General features: G+C 51.2%; 1 protein-coding gene across 1 annotated transcript in view; it reads left to right on the forward strand.

The window, feature by feature from the left end:
- Apba1 (amyloid beta precursor protein binding family A member 1) overlaps positions 1-16,200 on the forward strand; it is a 235,413-nt gene extending 219,213 nt beyond the window's left edge. Inside the window, exons 9-14 of the mRNA XM_023721921.1 lie at positions 440-625; positions 3,862-4,041; positions 5,997-6,209; positions 13,772-13,891; positions 15,177-15,317; positions 15,963-16,200. Of these exons, the coding sequence (XP_023577689.1) occupies positions 440-625; positions 3,862-4,041; positions 5,997-6,209; positions 13,772-13,891; positions 15,177-15,317; positions 15,963-16,034 (912 nt within the window). The 3' untranslated portion in view covers positions 16,035-16,200. The remainder of the gene's footprint in view (positions 1-439; positions 626-3,861; positions 4,042-5,996; positions 6,210-13,771; positions 13,892-15,176; positions 15,318-15,962) is intronic.
- Positions 16,201-19,997: the final 3,797 nt, after the last annotated feature.

The raw sequence follows: 19,997 nt of genomic DNA on the forward strand, positions 1-19,997 counted from the left end.
TCTCCAGGAAGCTGAGGCAGGAGGATCACAGAATTGGGCCCTGCCCCTGCAATTTAGTGGTTTACCAAGAGAGTGTCTCAGAACAATACCAAGTGGAGGACCAGAGATACAACTCGGTGCAAAATTCCTGGGTTCAATTCCCAGTACTGGGGAAAAAAAAAAAAAAGGAAAGAAAGAAATCACATACAGCTGAACATAATAAATATTTGCAATTTCTTGTTCCTTTGCGGGTACCTCATATCACTCTTGCTTGCTAGCCTAGGGAAATATTCTCAGCCCTGGGGCCTGTGCACAGAAACTTGTGCAGAGTCCTTAGGGTGAGCCCTGGAGCACTCCCCTAAGGGGGTCACAGTTGGCCGGCTGCAGGGTGATAGACTGTCTCTCACTCGGGGCATTGGGTACTGTGCTGAGCTGACTCTCTGGTCCCCTCTGCCCCTAGGAGACGATGATGGACCACCCCCTACGGACCATCTCCTACATCGCGGACATCGGGAACATCGTGGTGCTGATGGCGCGCCGGCGGATGCCCCGCTCCAACTCCCAAGAGAACATGGAGGCATCGCACCCATCGCAGGATGGGAAGAGGCAGTACAAGATGATCTGCCACGTCTTTGAGTCTGAGGATGTAAGCGGGGGGCTTTCACTGACCTCCCTTGGGGTGATCTGAACAGCCAGTGGGTGACCAGATTCTTGGTTTTTCAGAAGCTCAATGAGTCTGATTCATCCTACATTAAGCACATATATGTCAGCCAGTGTTCTAGAGCTAAAGAAATATGTTATGTTCTGACTAGAACATACCATAGAAGGTATGCAGTTGAAGGGAAAGAAAAATAAATGTTCTTAATGCAAAATTAGGTATTGGGAAGTGCAGTGCAGAAAGATAAACTAGGAACAAGGTGTAGAGGGGGAGCTGTTCTAAGTGGGACAGTAAGCAGCGCTAAAACAGTCACATTGGAGCAGAGGCCTGGATAGAGTGAGAGGACGGCGAAGAGCAGAGGCAGAGGCTGAGCAAGTGCAAAGGCCCAGGGGCAGTTTGCTTGGGAAGGGAAGGGTGGCCTTGCTCCTGGAAAGGCTAGAAAGGAGTGACCAGGCCCAAGCTGCAAGAGCCCAACTGGGCCTTGCTTGCACACTGGGGCATTTGGAAAGCATGGTGTTCAGAGCTGTCCTGGGGGCTGCAGGGACATTGGTGTCTGTCTCAGTTACTCTTCTTTCATTGCTAGGACAAAATACCCAACACCCAAAATTAAGGAAGGAAAGGTTTACTTAGCTCACAGTTAGTGGAGGTTTCAGTCCATATCTGGCTGGCTCTAAGGCAGAGCGACACAGGGCAGAGGGCAGCAGCTCATGGTGGCAGAAAACAGCAAAGGGCAAAGGGAGGAGCAGCAGCTGTGGCAGCTAGCAAGCCCCTCTCCCTTCCTTACACTGTATTCAGGTTTTGCGACCCAGGACGGGTGTAGCACTCACACCCATAATAACAGCATTGGATCATGAATTAATCATGAACTCCAGAAGCCACCCCATGACTGCATGAGGCTTTGGGGGTACACCTGGACCCAAACCATAATAGCATCCCTCCCTTTCCCTCCTAAGTGGGAGGTGCATCGCCCAGCTGACTCCAGTCATTAGTGAGGCCAGCTCCTCCCTCTAGTCATTCCTAGTCCTAGGTGACAAGGTCAACACTGAAGAACATGGCTCCAACAGACATTGTTCTTCCATCTGGTCTTAGTGCAGGGCTGTCCCCAGAACTGCTGTGAGGCAGCCAGGCTTTAAACTACTTTGGCACTCGAACTGCCCCCAAGCGCCCACCCGCTTGGGCCCCTGGGCTCCCTCCCCAGGGAGGGCCACAGCACATGGTGGTTTTAGCTGCAGAGCTGCCTGCCCCTCAGAGGGCCACGTCAGTGCCATGAATGGTGGTCACTTTCCCCACACAGGGAATGAAGTGTTAGTCTCCTGTGGAGCAGGAAGCCCTCTGCTACCTAGGAGAAAAGCACCCACTCTTCTCCTTCCACTGCTTACCTAGCTGCAATAAACGGCCTGCCTGCAAGAAGGCAGGAACCAGAGCAGGCTGCTTTTCTCCCTAAGGGAGGGATCAGTGGACTTTCACAGCAGGAGGGAAGGGCTGGTCCCTGGTGCGACCTGACCTTCGGCATGTGCAGTCACAAGGTATCTCTGAGTGAGAAGAGGGAAACATTTCTTTTCCTATGCTTAAGTACAGACAGCTCTGGCATCGCTATTAAGTACTTGCTTTGACCATTGGAGAAAGGAGTTTAGAGGTTAAAATAGTGTATTTTCTAAACATTGCCCCAGGGAGGTGTTGGCTGTGTTCTCCTGCCCAGCAGAGTTCCATAGAGGTGCCATCTGTGTGGTGAGCTGGAGGGGGCTCTGGATTCAGCCCCCAGTGCCACCCCTTCTCAGAGAGTGGCAACCTAATCCATCAACCTCTGTTTCCCGATCTCCTCAAAGGGGACAATACGATGGGCCTCAAGGATTTTTGCAATCAGCTGACTGATGTGATTTGAGCTGCCTCAGGCAATTTATAGGATTTGACAAATCTGTCATAAACCGGATACATTTTATAACAGAAATGTTACTGTGTTCATTTGTAGGACAGCTCGGCAGGAGGCATCGAACAGTGTCCAGCATGTACATAATGCCCAGTGTAGGCACCCTGCTATCTTTGTAGAATAGCAGCACTTCTGAATTCTAAAACACAGATTCCAGAGCATCAGACGGGGGTCATGGACCCACCACACACCCATCCTAGCGGGCTGTGAGGGTTCACACCAGGGTCCTGATGTGCAGCAGCAACACACGGAGAGTGCTCCATCGTTCTTAGCTACTCTGATTAGTAATGTTGCTTAGTTATGCAGAGGGAAGTTTCCAAAGCCTGGTGCATGGGAAGAGCGGTGGAAGCAAGTTCGCCTCCCGTGAGCTTGATAGCCTGGGGCAGCCCCCTCTGCATCCCTAAAGTCCCAGTGTTCTCTCCTGGAAAGTGCAGGGTTGGACCAGAGCCAAGCTCCTGACTTCCTTGGGTCCAACAACCTTTTCAAAAGGTTTTTGGCAAAATAATTAATAGAGGGCCATCAACATAAGGGAGAAATAAAGAGAGCAATCTAAGGTAACATCTTAGCAGAACATTAACACACTCAAGCCTGGCTACTCCCAAAGCCCAAGCAAGTCCTCAGAGGCTCGCATCTCCTTGGTAATAAGCTTGCTGGAAGAGAACATGGTACTCTGCACAGTGTTGCCAACACTTTATACAAATCGAGGGCTAAAGAAGAACATGAACGTGGAAACACAAGCAGGATGGCCACCACGAACGTGCTAGCTCATCGAGGTGTGAGGTGTTAGCAGCTCTAGTCCCACGAAGGGCAGTGATGTGGGTGAAGTTCACTCCGGGGAAAGTCCTCAATAAAACAAAGGCCATCTGCCTCCAGTTCATACAGCATTATTCCTTGAACATTCAGTGTATGGCAGAGCACACAGTCCTAGAGACAGATGACTGGAAACAGATGTTACGTGTGTGTGAACATCCAGTGGGATATTTAAAGCTGTCCACAGTGCAGAGCAGCCTGTCACTGTGAGGGATGACCCTGCGTGTAGCAGGATGTCCAGGATCTCCGACTCCTGTCTGCTGAATGCCTGTAGCACTGTTATGATCACTGTCATCATCGGAAGTGTCCCTAGTAATTTTGAAAATGGCTCCTGGTAGGCATTGCTGCCCCTGGTGCAGAGCTCTGGCCTGCCTCACATCTCAAGTGCACATCTCTGACAGGGTTGTAGTGGGGCTGGGTGGGACACCAGGCGTCCACTCACGGCTCTGCCATTGATCAGCTCCGTCTGCTCCGGCTCCTGTTCTAGGCCCAGCTGATTGCACAGTCCATAGGGCAGGCGTTCAGCGTTGCATACCAGGAATTCCTCAGGGCCAACGGGATTAACCCAGAAGACCTCAGCCAGAAGGAGTACAGTGACCTGCTCAACACCCAGGACATGTACAACGACGACCTGATCCACTTCTCCAAGTCGGAAAACTGCAAAGATGTAGGTACTTTCCTGAGGCTGGGCTGGCTAGGTGGGGTTCTGGGGTGAACAGGACAGCTCTCTTATGGAAGCGAAGACAACAGAGGCTGAAGGGCGAGACACTGGCAGGACCTGTGGAGTGGCTCATACCGTCCTCCAGCTCTTCCACCCTGGGGCCCTGTTACTTAATGCTGTCATGAACAAATACTGAGAGGCAGCACATCTTCTCATCCCAGGAACTCCAATCCATATTTGGACTGGGTTTTTGAAGCTGGTTGCAGCTAGCCTCTGCCCTTATGAAGCCCTCAGTCTAGGTAAGAGCGCTGAAAATGTTTAGCAGTGGCACCAGTCCAAGCACTGGCCAGTGCCAACCGCTCTTGGCTAGACGGAACAGATTGCTAGTTCAGGAGACAGAGCTTGTACAGGCCATCACCTTAGACCAAGCTGTCTGGGAGTGTCTGGAGGAGAACAAGGGTGGACGGGGGGCAAGGAGTTACTTGGAACACGTAAGGGAAAGCAGAGAGAACTGAAGCACAGAATCACAAAGGTCAGAGAGCTCCAGATTTGCTGGGGAATCAAGAAGGAAAATGGCTCAGAGCAGGGTGTGAGTGGAGGGAGGGAGGGAGGGAGGGAGAGAGACAGAGATCAGCATAAGACTGAGACAAGGACCCTTGTTGAGGGAGTATACAGAGAACCCACACAAAGAACAAACTTTGAGTATTGGAGCAGGGCACTGGGCACCAAGAGAGCACCTGGCCTTCCTGGGCAGGCAAGGGCTTCCTTGTGATCCAAAGGAAACACTGGCATACACATTGCCGGACAGCTTTGTCTCACCATACAGCAAGCAGCTGTCTGGTCTCTGTAGCCCGGGTCACTCATGGGCCAAGGTTGGGCAATGGGTAGGTTAGTCTGTTGTGACACAATGCCACAGACTGGATGGCTTCAACAACAGACATACATGTCTCTCAGGGCTGGCGGCAGTGGTACAAGATCAAGGTGTTGATAGCAGTGATTGATGCCTTCTGAGGACCACGAGGAAAGGACCTGCCCCAGGCCCTTCCCTTGGCCAGTAGATGGGGCTGTCTTCACCTGTGTGCTTCCCTGTTCTTCACATCATCTTCCCCGCTGGCCCTGACATGTTCCCGTTGGCTCCCTGTGTGCCTGTGTGTCCACATTTCCTCTTGTAGTGACACGAGTTATACTGGACTAGAGCCCACCCAGTGACCTCCCTTCAGCTTGGTTACCTCTCTCTGAGGCGCTGGAGATTCTGGAGATTTGCACTTAACATAGATTCACAAAGTGGGGTAGAATTCAGTCCTCAACGGTTTTTTGCTCCTGCCCCCCTCCAATTTGGCAAGGACAGTTCTGAGAACGTACCCACTACTGAGAGCTTCAGGGGCTGGGGGCTGCAGCCCTAGCTGTGAGGAAGACTGAGACCCTAGGACACACACACCCTGTCTGTCTGTCTGTCTGTCTGTCTGTCTGTCTGTCTGTCTGTCTGTCTCACTCATCTGACCCCATGAGTGCCCAGCATTATGCATGTCCAGGGGGGCCTGCCTGTGTGCACTCCCAGTCTTTTGTTCATGTTAACTTCACCATCACCTACCTATTCTTCCTCACAGCACTGTGAAATAAAGCCCCAACAGGCCCCCAATGCCACCTCTTTCCCTGCCACTGGGGACCACTGGCATGGCAAAAAACCAAACAAACAACACAACACAACAACAACAAAACAGACTACTACCAGTGTGAAATGAGAGTGAATTTTTTTTTAAAAAAATGCCACAATCCTGTGTGAAATACTTTCCTGTTGACTCCTGATGCCAGAGACCACGCAGACAAGAGCTCACTGGGACTGCAGCCAGTGGGGTATGTCTGCCTGTTTTCCCAGACAAGAAAGGCAGAATGGCTTTGATTCCTGTCAGTGCCCTTCATGATGGCCGATCCAGGCTTTCTAAGTATTTTTCTCCTTTCAGGTTTTCATAGAGAAGCAGAAAGGAGAAATCCTGGGAGTTGTGATTGTGGAGTCCGGCTGGGGATCCATCCTGCCAACTGTCATCATAGCCAACATGATGCATGGTGGCCCTGCAGAGAAGTCAGGGAAGCTGAATATCGGGGACCAAATTATGTCCATTAATGGCACCAGCCTGGTGGGCCTGCCTCTGTCCACCTGCCAGAGCATCATTAAGGTAAGTGGACACTGCAGAAGCCAGAATATGCTTGTCTTGAAGACCTGCAATTACATGAATGTGACTGCGTGCCAGTTGGTAATATTTATGAAGCCGTTTCCAGGTGTCAGCTCCGAGAGAGACATAAACACACAAGGCACTGACTTGTCCTCAGGCAGCTTACCCTCGAGCTTTACAAGTTCTTCCATGAGTGTTGGGTAGGTCGGGGTAGCAGGTGGGGCTCACCTAGCACCACTGTCCAGTGCCGCAGCCATACCCACCGCCCGTATTGCTGACCCCTCAGGACCTGGTGTTGCAGACAGCCCCTTCTGCAAAATGATTTAGCATCCCTGTCAGAAATCATGGAAATGCTCCAAATGTAAGAACGCTGAGACAGACGAACGTGTCTTTCTACCACAGTTATGAGGAGAAACTGTTAGCGTCCACGTATCCCTCTCAGACCTCAGCAGGATTGCTTACTCTTCACCCTGAACTGATGCTAGTATACAAGCCAAGGGGAGCTGCTTACAAGAAATTAAATGTAAGCATGTGAGGGGAAGAAATGAGATTTTCTTCTTAGAAATGAAGCATCTCTGTGTAGTCTTTCAAGCCCACCGGTATTTGCTTACTGCACCACCTATACGGAAACACTCCTCCGCAGGGCTGTGGACACAGCACTGTGGCCTTGCAGCAGACTGGGACTGCACAACTTGCCTGGTCCCTGGGGCTTTGTGGAAGACCATTAGCATATAGCTTTGGGGGAGAAATGAATAAATTCCTACAGTGAAATCACGAAGGCATCATCTTCTTTTGAAGAGAAGGGGATAGAGGACTCAGGTGAGTGTATGTGACTCGGGCACAGTTGCCCCTTTTAAAAAATAAATTCTGTCTCTTGCTTAATACACAGATGAGGTCTAACAGTCATAGGGGGGCTTCTGTTTTCAGAAATGTGTCATTAGGCTGTTCTGTCATTATACAGACACGAAAGACACAAACCTAGTCAGTCACTAGATGTGGCCTCTTGATTCAAGCAGAACACATGGTCATCAGGAGCTCTGTGAGGCTCTTGGATGCTGTGAGGAGACTGTCTGCTAAGACAGCAATAGAAAGCATAGCAGAGTAAATACATAGCAAGTAATGCTTTCATCATCAAGTATTATGTGCTGGATACATAAGTGTGTGCGCTGTTTGGGGTTTTGTTTTTTCTTTTTCTTTACGGTGGTCCTGGGCACGAACCCAGGGCCCCATGCATGCTAGGCAAGGGCTCTGCCACTGAGCCACGCTCCCACCTGTGCTCCGCTTTTACATGACAGCTAATGCAGTAGAGGCAGCGACACCAGCATTGCCACAAGTACTTGCAGAGCAAGCTGTGCTGTGGCCTGAGAGCAGCCGTGGGGCCACCGTCAGTTTCATTACTCTGCTCTCACTGTCCTGCCATGGCCTGTGGTTAACAAGATGTCATCATGCCGCACACAGCTGCACGTTATTAAGGAGACAAGAGGATCCACCCTGAACACAGAAGGCACGAACTTGTGCTAGGTCCCGAGCTGAGCCTTGGCAAGGCTGGAGTGACACTATGTATGTGGAGGGTAGTGGCGTCCTTGAGAGGGTCGGTGGGCCTGAAAGCCTGCACGTGTCCAGAGGTGGAAACATGTATACAGCAGCCCCTCATTTATCTCGGAGGTTACGTTCCAGATACCCTCACAATAAGTGAAAATCAGCGAAGTAGCGACATCATATTTATTTTAGTATTTATATATATTTTAAGGCTTCATAAACCCTTTCCACACTTTTATAAACCTTTCCCGCACTTCTAAAAACACTTCTATTGTTCTTAACCATTTTCTAAACTCTTAAACCTATGTAATTTTAACAGCATACATATACTGTATACTACTGCAAAATCCTGCAATATAGCAAAAAATTCTCAGTAAATAATTGAGATTAATAGTTTTTGAAAAACCCATGAAAGAGTGAGTCCATGAAAGTTGAACCTCAAAATAGTGAGGGACTACTGTGCAGTGATGTTTAAGTTGACCCTGAGGTAGGAAAGCCTAAACTGAGAAACAATGACTGTGGCCTTCTAAAGTCTCTGTTTAGGTGGATGAATGTGAGCTGATACTGGGTCCAGGAGACAGGGTCTCAGCCCAGCATTGAGAGCCAATCTGGGATCGCTGTGGTGATGGAGAGGGAGAGCTGCCCAGGGGGAAAACAGACGCCAGAGAGCTGTCTGGTCCTCCTGTTCCTTGTGAGGGGGCACCCACATCAACATCACTCTGCACCCCCGGGGGACAAGTGACTTACTGATCACTATGCATACAGCCTAGACACACAGCAGACCTAGGCCCAGCAGTGGGGGTGGGGCACTGGCCTAGCAGGGAGAAGTGTCAGGGCCTGGGGCTCCGGAGATCAAGGGCTGAGTGCCCCGTGCTGTGTGTGTGGATCACTTTGCTGAACCCTCATAGAGGCCTCCTGTGGGGCAGGCTCTGTTGTACAGATTTGGAAACTGAGGCACAGTGAAGACACAGTAGGTCGTTGGTAAAGCCAGATCACTCCACCAGTAGATCGCCTGCTTCTTGTGCAGAGTTGCCCCAGGGCCCCAGGAAGGGTGTCTAGGCAAATGATAGATCCAAGCCTAGAACCTCAGTTGAGGTAACCTCACACACCTCAGATGGCCTGGAGGCAGTCTCAATTGTCACCCCAGGGAAACAGGTGCCACAAGCATCCAGTAGGTGGAGATCCAGGTGTGCTGCCCAGTGCCTGTAGTACACAGGACAGACCCCAAAGCAAAGAGTTATCCAACCCCAGAAGCCTACAAAGCCAGGCTTGAGAAACCCTGCATAGATCTGTGACAGGGAGGATGATGAGGAGGGTTGATCTGGAAAGGTTAAGAAGGCAAGAGAGGTGTGCTGGACTGAACATGTCCTTCCCAATGCATATATGAAGGCCTTGATCCAACACAGTAGCATTAGAGATGGGGTCCTTGGAGGGGTCGTAAGGGTGAAGCCCTAAATGGGTTCAGGGCTCATAGAAAAAGGACACCAGAGAGCTCTCTGGCCCTCCTGTTCCATGTGAGGATGCAGGCAGAAGTGGGCTGTGTGCAGCCCAGAAGATGACTCACAATAACCCAGCCATGCTGGCCTCCTGACCTCCGACTGCAGCCTTCTGCACTGTGCAAAGAACTTCCGTTGTCTGGAAGCCATGCAGGGCTGTGGTGCTTGTGTGGGCAACCTGCTCTGACAGAAGAGGCTGGCCAGAGGGAAAATGGGGAAGAGGCCTGGGCAGAAGGTGTATAGGGGGTTCATGGCCCCAACTCCTCCCCTTCCCTCACTGCCACTCTCAGAAACATGAGACCAGGCAAAGGGCGTGCAGGACCCTCAGGGCAGCTGGGCACTTCCCATGCCATGTGAGGACCCAGGGCTGTTCAAGCATCGCCATGTTCAGGTGGAAAGAAATCAGAGCTGCCCAAGTTGTTTCCTAACAGGTTTCTTCAAAGCACTGAACTTGAGTGTCTGTGAATGTGGTCTCTGCAGGAGGAGGTTAAATGGCTGTGCCGTGAGGAAAGAGGTAGAACCGAAGGTGGAGAGAAACAGATCATTGCCTCTGCACTGCCCTCAGCAAAACTTGGCTCATGGGCAGGCCCCATTTTGGACCATTGAGCTTTTGCCAGGCCCTGGACACGCAGCTTGGTTGAAAAGCCAGGTGGCCCCTCTGTGGCCTCTCAGCTAGGGAGGCAAGGTATACCATTCACTGACAGCTGGCACTGCCAGTACCAGGTGCAGACTGATCCTCGTGGGCTTGTTACTGTCACTTCCACTCTCCAGACAACACGCTGTCCCGCCTGCATCTGGGCTGATGCCCTCAGCTCCCCCTGGCCACTGTGGGGGTTATCTGGGCTCCAGGACTTTTTGTTGTTGTGCATTTCAGTGTGTCTCAGGACTCTGCAGTGACTTTTGAGAGGAACTTGAGTTCTTGTAAATCAGTACTTCTCAAGTCAATGGTAAATGCCCAGGGATGCTGTCCAAGTACATCTCCGATTTGGCAGGTCCCAAGTGGGCTTTGCACTTTCATTGAGCACCCAGGGATGGTAATTGCTCTAGTTTCCCACCAAGATTGCAGGAGGTAGCGTGGAGTTCTAGGGTTATGGATGCTGAGTTATCTTTCTAGCTCTTATTAATTTTTTTAGCACAGTCGTTAGTGGATGAAGGGTGCTAGGGGATGTCTATACATACTGTTTCCTCCATGGCCCTGTCCTTTGGATTTTCCTTCTTTAAACTGACGCCCAGATTCCCTCCCCCTCTCCGCTACACTGCCTCTCTGCTCTCCTGTTACTATAGAGACCAGCCCCTAGCTTCCGCCCTCTCCTCTCCTCCCTGCCCTTACCCTCCCACCATATTTCTTAATTTGCTGCACCAGCCCACTGTTGTCATGGGAATGGAATGGCCATTTATTTAATTGGCACCCCTAATAAAATGCCACCTTGGAAATCTAAGTTAATGGGACCCAACTTGAAACACTGATTAGGAACGCAGAGCAAATACACGGTCTGGTTATTTCCAGTTGCCGTCTGCTAAGCCTCATCTCGCAGCACATTTTTTCCCAGTCTTGAAATTCTCTCACTAAGGGACTGATCAGGCATCTTAAATCAAGTCTCATAAAAGAACCTACCAGTGTGTGTGAATTTCTAGGTAGCACTGAAAAAATAAGGTCATTCTTTTGCTTTCCGGTACGTTCTGCAAGGTTTCCTCAATTGCAAACAATGCCTGAATGATCCCAGGGGTCATTAGGGGTAAATATTTAAACCGTGTGGCTCTGTCTGAAGGGATGGGGCTCTAGCCGCAGGCTGCTGGCTTGGCATCCTTGGCTGTGTCCTCCACCCATCCTGGCTTTGTGGCATGTGATCCTAGACGGAGGTGAAGGGACTCGAGCCCGCAGCCCTGTCTTCCTTCTGACATTCTCCTGTCCAGCCTTCCCCGAGCTCCAGGATGCCTACAAGAGCCATGCTCCCCTCCCCGTCTCCAGAGCCAAGCGCAGTTCTTGGCACACAGCAGGTGATCCGTGTTGTGTTGTTCTGTTTTTTTAAGTGGCTAAAAAAAGAGTGTGTACTTAAAGGGAGAGGTTTCCAGGAATGATGTCCGGGTTGCCATCATTGACAGTGTACTTTGTGCGGGAAAGACTAGTTAACGTCAGGTGATAGGTGTTTTGAAGTATAATAGTTGAGATTTAATACTGTGGCCTAAGATATTTAGAAAAGCACACATTAAAAGGAAGTAAAGAATTTGCAACTGGCAGAGATGTCAGCAAGTTGCACCAGTTGCAGGGGAGGTGAGAAAACTTGAGGAAAAAGAAAGGTAGAGCCCACAGGGATCCCGCTGCTTGTGCTGAAAGCAGCATGCCTGGAGCTGAGTCTTCCTCCCCAGCCTGTGCTCATGCCCCCGGGGCGAGCAGAAGCCAGCACTCGAGCTTGCCTGTCCACAGGGCTGATGGGAGCTGCTGTGGTGTTGGGGCCAAGATCATTTGCGGACTTTTTCACCAAGGAAATCCCATTTGGCTCGTGCCATTGCTCTGCTTTGAAATATCATTCCCTCCATGGAGGAGTTTCCCCAAGAGAGATCACTCAAGCCACTAGAAGACACTTGTCACTATGAAATGAGCATGAGCAGGCAAGTACCTAGGGTGACACCACAGGACAGTGACAGCTGTTCATTGGAAGGTTCAAGTCTTCCAGGAAATAACGCAGTTCAGAACACTGGGCAAGGAGATGCCAGAGGTGGAGGAGCTGGGTCCCTTTTACCCTGAGCAGAAAGATAGAGTCCTGCAAAGGCAGTGGGAATCCGAAGAGAGGCCTGAAGTATGAGGGCAGGAGTTCTGAAGGCCTCTTACCATGTAGGCAAGTGACCTAAACACACATCCCAGAGTCATGGTTGGAATAAGAGGCTCAGGGACACAGGCTTTTGTTGCTGTCCCCAGCTGCTGCTTCACTGAGCAGGCCTTTGTCATGCAAGATTCTCTCCACTGTGTGTGGGCAGAAGGCTCCCTGGGTTTTGAAAATAACACACCTGGGCTTGAAGCTGGCTGTTGGGAACCTGATCGAGTCCCTCAGGCTCCCCAACTCCCACTTCCTCTTCTGTACAATCAGGGCAATTAGAGCTGCCAGCGTGTTGGGGAGATGAACTGAAGTATCACCTGTTACCCTCCAGCTTGGGCTCAGGCAAGCCTCAGTGTTCCGTGTCAGGCAGTCACCGTCACTGTGGTTGGGCTGCTTTCATTGTGTTGGGTAGGTTTGGGTGCAGCAGTGGTCCCTGAGTGCTCAAGCCTGGAGATAGCTGGCCCAGCTCAGGCCATGCAATGACTGAGATGGCCACCACCCTTCGAGCTGAGCCCCGGCCTTGCTAGCACCTTTTCTGATGGAGAAGTGCATGTACATATGTAGGTCAGATCGCTCTTTGAGAAATGAATTCACCCGCTTGCAGGCGAGGCCAGCATCACAGGGTAGGGTGCTGCTGGGCCCAGAAGTGAATGTGCATCAGAATCACCCAGAAGACTGGTCAGCATAGGTGACTGGGTCCCACCCCTACATTGAGTGACACAGAGCTGCTATCATGGGAAGACAGAGCAGTGGTTACAGCCCCAGCAAGCAATAAGGACAGGTAACCAGAGCCGAGGATAGCTGTGTAGCCTTCGCTCTAAGCAAACCACCATCCCTTAAAAGATGCAACAAACCAAACTCCTGCCACTAATTGTGTTTGCACTAGTGTTGTCTGCCCCATTCCTCCTCTGCTCGGCACAGCTTGTGAGCAGGGATCCATGGCCCCATCCCAACCTCATGGACTATATGCCTCGGACGATGCAAGTTGCAGGTGCATGTCTGTGTTTCTGTCCACAGCTGCAAAATGTAAAATATGAGTCCTGACCTTGCACAGAATAAGGTTTGCAGGCTGGGCAAGGAGTGCTGCTCAGTAGCAGCTGCGGAATTCGCAGCTCTCTGTAGACCAGCAGTCAGTCACCTTCCACGCACACCTTTCCTGGATTTGACATTGTTCTCCTGGGCTGCTCTTCCTGCCTGGCCCACAGAGGGCACGGACGGGGCCCACAGTGAACTGAAGGGGTGCTGTCTCCAGGGGACACCACGGACTTTGATAATGTGCACCTTGTTCCCTGCTGTCTGCCTGCCCACCCACCCTGAATACTGTCTTTTAGGAACAACTTCTCCCCTTCACTTCTGGCCCTTGGAGGCGAGGGACAGTGGCTGACCTTGAGTGACTTCCTATTCAGCTGCCTCGCCAGATGGGGATCTGGTCGGGCAGTCAGTGCCAGCCCACGTGCACTGAGCTGCCCTGCAGGCAGCTCTGGAAGCAGGGCTACACAGCAGGGCCTTCCCCCACGGCAGTGAGGTCGGAGCAGAAAGTACTTTTTCTTGTGTGCTGTATCTTGCAACAGCCAATGCCAGCGCAGGCCCTTGGGTTCTTGTGGAGGGGCCTCCAGAAGCCTGGTGGGGCTCTTCTGCCTGAGGAGCTGTCTGCTCTTATTTATCTGTCTGCATCAGCCATCACCATCTTCACTGCACTTTCTTCATGTTTCAGGGCTTAAAGAATCAGTCCCGAGTCAAGCTGAATATTGTGAGATGTCCTCCGGTGACCACCGTGCTAATCAGAAGGCCAGACCTTCGCTACCAGCTGGGTTTCAGTGTCCAAAATGGAATTGTAAGTACAGCTCACTCCATGCCCTTTTCCAAAATGTGGACAAATAAAAATAGAGACAGAATTTGGTTTATTGTTTAAGCTGGTCCATCCCTTAAAAGCATCCATTAAGCATCCATCAAAAGGGTTTTCCTTTTTGGTTTTTTGTGTGCTGGGGATTGGGCCTGGGGCTGTGTGCTCCGCACACACTCTACTACTGCCTCACGCCCCAGTCCTGTCTTTACATTTTGAAGTAGCTTCTCACTAAGTTGCCCGTGCTGATTGCAAACTTGTGAGCCCCACCTCAGCTTCCAGCGCAACTAAAATTATAGGCAGGTACCACCACACCTCTTTGTTAATTTACTATACTATTGGAGTTTTGCTCTTTGGGGGTGCTGTGGGATAAACCCAGAGCCTCAGGAATGCTAGACAAGTACCACTGGACCATACCACCTTAGACTATTTAGTACCTTGATCTTGTCACTAATGTGGAGAGCAGCTGAGGGCCATGTGCACAAGAGCCCTGGGTGCCCTAGGGACGCACACACAGCGCACACTTGCTGCCAGGTCTGCTGTGCTGTGGCTTTTAAGTAAAGATGCACATTCTGGAGTACAGAATCCACTTAGTAAGTTCACATATTTCTTTTTGGAGCACTTGCGTGTCATGCATGAGGTGGAGTCTCTGAACCCTGCAGCAGAAGGGCGAACTTGCCAGCAGCCTTAGGCTCTGCCTACCCCAGCGCCTGGCTGCATCATCATAAACAGCAGCCTCATTGTTGTCTCTATACACAGTGACATAAGCCATTGAATTAGGAAGGCCAAAAGGTGTCTGTCCCCTCTAGCTTGCCACGCCATGGACACCGCCTGGGGTCCTGTGGCCTCTTTGACTCTTGCGGTGCTGGCCCTGGAATCAGGCTGCTGGCACTGTGTGAAGACAGGTGTGGCTCTGGGAAATAATTACAGCTTGTGCTGCACAGGCTGGCAGTCAGGACCTCTGTCACCTGGATGGCAAGCTCAGACAGCGCTTCTTACCAAGGCCCAGGGGACTTAAGTGTCGAAGTTCAGTGTGCCATGAAATCTGGCGACATGCTACATTTGCTGTGCATGTGTGACATGGTGGCTGTGTGGGTCTGTGGAACTGATTCTTGTGGGAGGAAGCTGAGATTTAAGTGCTGTAGGCCCGGCCGTGTCCACTTCTCAGAGATGCACCAGCCAGGGATTCGGGGTCAGGAAAGATGGTCTTCCATCTCCACGCAGTCTTGGGACCTGACGCTGCCCACAAGCATAACTTAGTCTTTGGCTCTGCTAGATCTGCAGCCTCATGCGAGGAGGAATAGCTGAAAGAGGAGGCGTCCGCGTGGGGCATCGGATCATCGAAATCAACGGACAGAGTGTGGTAGCCACGCCCCATGAGAAGATCGTCCACATCCTCTCCAATGCTGTTGGGGAGGTAGGAATGAAGTCTGGGCTGGGGAACTCAGGGCATCATTGGGTGCCCTCGAGTCATGCAGGCCTTTCTGGGAACTCTCCTGAGTGTCCTCTCCCTCCAGATTCTCCTCAGTACCCAGAGCCTCCTGTCTGACCAACACTGAGCCTTAGATAGGAGCTGCCCGAGAATACCTCTTTGACAGGAAAGCAGACTGCCTCTCCCCACTTCTCAGATCTTTGCTGCCCTGGTTTCCTCCCACTTTCACTGTTAGTCCCACTAAATTTGGTTGGAAGACTGAATCTCAGATTCAAGTTTCAGTGCTACAGTGGCCCCTCAGAGGTGTCTCTCCAGCAGGACCTTGCTGGAAGTCCTGACTGCACTTCCAGGGCCAGAGGACTGTCCATCTCTTATTGCCAAGAGACCAGAGGGAGGCTGGTGGATGAGAAGTCTAGGGTGGCTCCATTTCAAGCATTCTCTGTCTTTCAAAGAACCAAGAACAGGAACATCTGACTGAGAAAATACCTGGTTTTCCTTGTTCATTTCCTGTCGCCTCCGAACTTTCTAGAAAGTTGTAGGAGATAGCATGAAAGCTCTCACATGAGAGGCACTGCCTGTCCAGGGCCCACACAGCCATGCCCACTGCTCATATGCGTTTCCTGCCCACAGATTCACATGAAGACGATGCCAGCTGCCATGTACAGACTGCTGACGGCCCAGGAGCAGCCCGTGTACATCTGAGCCTGCGCCTCACGCTCCTCCGCAGCAGCATGCATGGAGGACTCTCCTCGTTGTGGTTGTGTTTCTCGTGCTGCATCCGTGTGTCCACTGAAACATTTTCCTTTCCCACCCAGCATCCGGTCTTACACAGGAAGAGAAGAATCCGCAAGGACCTCTTTGCTCTCTGTCTCTTTCCCAGTTTTTTGTTTGTTTGTTTGGGGTTTTTTTGTTTTCCTGTTGATACCAGGGAAGTTTTTCTGTGCACCTCTTGAGGGTAGAGAACAGCCAGTATCCACCTGGGATCTCTCCAGAACCATCCTGGAGCGCCTTGGGGGGTCCTGAGGTGGCTGTCACTGCTGGTGGGAGGTCGTCTCTCCCCAGGAGGCTCAGACCTCATGGAAGGGACTCCCACGGGCAACACAGCAGCTGACTTAGCAGTGCCTACACCCAGCTGCTCATCCCTGCTCCATGGGAGTCATCTGATAGGACTGTGGTATGAGGGGGACCAGCCCGCATCACATAGGAATGTGTACTGCCCATCACGTCCTGGGGCACCATACGTTATTTCCACCCTCACTTTCTGAGCCAACCTTAAACCTTGTTCATGGCTGGTTTTAGTTTCAGTATGTGTCATGTTCCCATGTGGGCCTCCTCAGCCCAGGATAAAAAGGGATGTGCTGGCCTCACAGGACACTCCCAGAGCACTGCAGAGAGCTGCTCATTTGTAGGCCATACCCGTCACAGCCACCAGAGGCAGAGGTGGCCTTGTGTGTCACACACACTCATACACTCTGCTATAATCACACGAGTCAGGCTGAGGAAAGCCCATAGCCCCTCCTGGGGAGATCCCAGCCCTGGCAGGAGGTTTGGCCACAGGGCTCAGCCTTGTCCTGAGAGGAAAGCTCACCCTGGCACCTCCCAGCGCCAACTTGACTCAAGTGTATACACGGAGAGTGGCCCATGCCCTCCACAGGTCTTCTGGGGTCAGTGAACTGCTCCTCTTGAAGAAGATGTGGGGTCACTGGTGCATGTTTCCTGTCTTGAGTAGAGGCCAGCCTTCTGCCCTGTGAGGACAATAGACCAGATATGGTGTCCTAGAGACCAGAGTGGTCCTTAAGGGCACAAAACTAAGGGGTCAATAATGATCTCAAGCGATGCCTAGGATCCCAAACGCATTCCAGGAACCTCCGCTTGCGGCCCCTGGGTCTGACTTTCCAGCTGCCAGGGAACGGGGTGTGTCTGTCAGGTGCCTCCCATGTGTGGGTCCATGGCAGTTCAGGGAAGGTACGTTAGTAGTCATTATTCTGAGCCACTTTTCACTTATTCTTGGTCCAAAGAGCATTTAGTTTTCATGTGGGGTGTGGTTTGTTTTCTGTTTTGTTTTATTCATGACCTCAGTAGAAACAGGGGAAGAAAAACTAATATATTTTGTAATATTAATATAGTCCCTGTTCTCTGCACCTGTGATATTTATGTTCTGTCTGTAGGAATAGAAATTCAGTGAGCAAATGTTGGGTAGGATATATTTATATAGAGAGTGGAGGGGTTTACAAGAAAGAAGAGTGAAAAGAGCGAGATTAGAAGCGGAGAGACTTCAATCTGAGAGCAGCATGGAAACCACCTGGGGTTGCTGCATCTTCTGAGTTGTCTGCACAGAATCAGAAAAGCCAGGTGTTCGAAAGAAATTAGCAGCTGAGCTCTCAGTTTGGCCCTAGTGCAAAAAGCTTCAGTGAAGACAGGCTGAGGGCTGCTGCCCCTGCGGAGAACTGTGGGGTGGGGCCAGGGGAGCTAGGACCCCAGGACTTGTTGTAAGGAAGCTTACCAGAGGACTGGCCCAAGGGCAGCCTACCACCCACGTGAGGGCCAGGAACTGCGACCTAGGTTCTATTTGCTTTTCCTGAAGTAACCCAACTACAGCCTAATACCATAAATAAATACTAAAGAGGCATCACCTCATCTCTCCTCTACCAAAAGAGACAGTAGAACAGGAATAACATGATATGGGAGCCATCTCAGGCAGCAGGGCCCCCCAGAAGTCACTGGAAGGACTCATGCCTGCCTCTGCCCAGGATGGCCACAGGGACACCTGCCCGAGCACCTGGGCAGGCCCAGAGGCTGCCTGAGATTGGCTTGGGGACAGGAGATACACAAGCACATCCCTGTACAACTCCAAATAAGCTTTTCTACCCCAGGGAGAGATGTACTTTCCATTCCTATTGCAGAGAAACTTCGGAAACTGAGAAGGGCTGCAGAGCCAATCTCCAAAGCTCTCCTAGATAGAGCAGTAACGTGTTGCGGCTCCATTGTTCCTTGCCAGGGAAGGTGGTTCCCCACACCCAGAGTCGCCTGTTAGAGCGTGACACAGGACCGGCTAGCTGAAGCCTGTGCTTCACTTCTGCCAGCATCGGCCTGTGTGGTCAGCCTCGGAACTGGGCTCTCAGGTGTTAACCTCTCCATGTCCAACAGTCCGAGTGGTGGTCTCTTTCCCATTTGATATCCCTGTTTCTATATATATATATAGTTATATATGTAAATATCTCAACACCCTGTATGCTGGGGAAGACTGTATAGAGTAACCTTCCCCCAAACTGCGAGGCCCAAAGCTACTCTGGCCACTTAGCTGGGACAGGCTCCCAGGTCCGCCTCCCCATCGGGGACCAGCCAGGATGCACCAGAACCCACCCTGCCTCTGCCTTCTCCAGTGGGAGCGTTTCAGGGAGCTACCATCAGCCTTGGGTCCACGAGAGAAAGAAACCCCCAAAGACCAATGCCCGGAGCCCACTCCCCAGGCAACTCCTTCCTCCTGCCCCAGCGCGGCTCCTGAGGGCGGAGCACATTCCAGGGCTTACTTCATGAGCATTGCGCATCAACGCTGGCCTTCAGGGAGCCCAGAGTAACCTACTACCTCCCCCACTGCTCCTCCTGTCCCTGCAGCCCATCCATGCCTGTGTCCCCTGTCCCTCACTGACGAAAACACACCTGGACAGCCCCTCAGGCCCCTCCACCCAGTGGTGTAGCTGTTACCAATGTTTACAACCAAGAGCCGCCTCTTCCTGATGTATCAACTAGCACCTTTGCAAGGCCACTTGTTGGGCTGAGTTTCACTTCTGTCTGCTCCCTCCCTGGCTGGGGTCCACTTGAGCACACGATCCTGATTTTGTTTCCCCCTCCATCGAGGCAGTGTGTGAGGACCACGTGGGAATGAAACCTCCTGTACATACTTAGCACAGCGCCTAGAGTATGGACTTGTACTATCGTTCTGTAAAGAGGGTGCAATAGAATTTAACTGTAAAGCGTTGGGAAAAGTATAGTATTGTATTTGTAACAATATCGTTCTTTGTATACACAAAACTCAATGATCTCTATATATAAATATAAATAAATATATAAATAAGATATCTACACGTGAGCCTGGAATGTTGACACCGCACACCCACTGAATGTATTTCCTCTGACAGTCTGGTCACCAGTCCCAGCCTGCCCACCCCTTCTCCTTACCGTGGCCACAGTTGTCTGGTTTGGGGTTGTGATGTATTAAACGTGCTAGCTCCTTTATTTAACTGAACGCTGATGTCTGTATAAGAGTTGCTGCAACAATAAACAAGACTTTCACCTCTTGGAGCCAAATGAGTGTTTGTTTCAAGGGAAGAAGAGGACCTGTGTGTCTTTTCCCTACCAGGCTACTGGTTACCATAGGGACTGCTTGCTGCCCAGAGCCCCAGTGTTAATGTCATGAAATCCACTTAAACATGAAATGCTGTGTTGTTTACAGCTGGTTCTCTACCCAGCACACTACGAAATAGAGGAGGAGTGCTCTGGATGTTACATCCTACATCCTCATTGAAAGCAGGGAGACAGGAATTAATCCTTACACACATACACACACACGTGCACACACACACCTCCAGTGATGGAGGTAGCCTTTGTTAAGGGCCTGAGATCTTTTCCTTGGGAAAATAGTATTCCAGTGAACCCATCTGAAGG

Source organism: Octodon degus, unplaced genomic scaffold (genome assembly GCF_000260255.1).
Source record: "Octodon degus isolate 3935 unplaced genomic scaffold, OctDeg1.0 scaffold00087, whole genome shotgun sequence".
In the NCBI taxonomy this organism is placed as follows: domain Eukaryota; kingdom Metazoa; phylum Chordata; class Mammalia; order Rodentia; family Octodontidae; genus Octodon; species Octodon degus.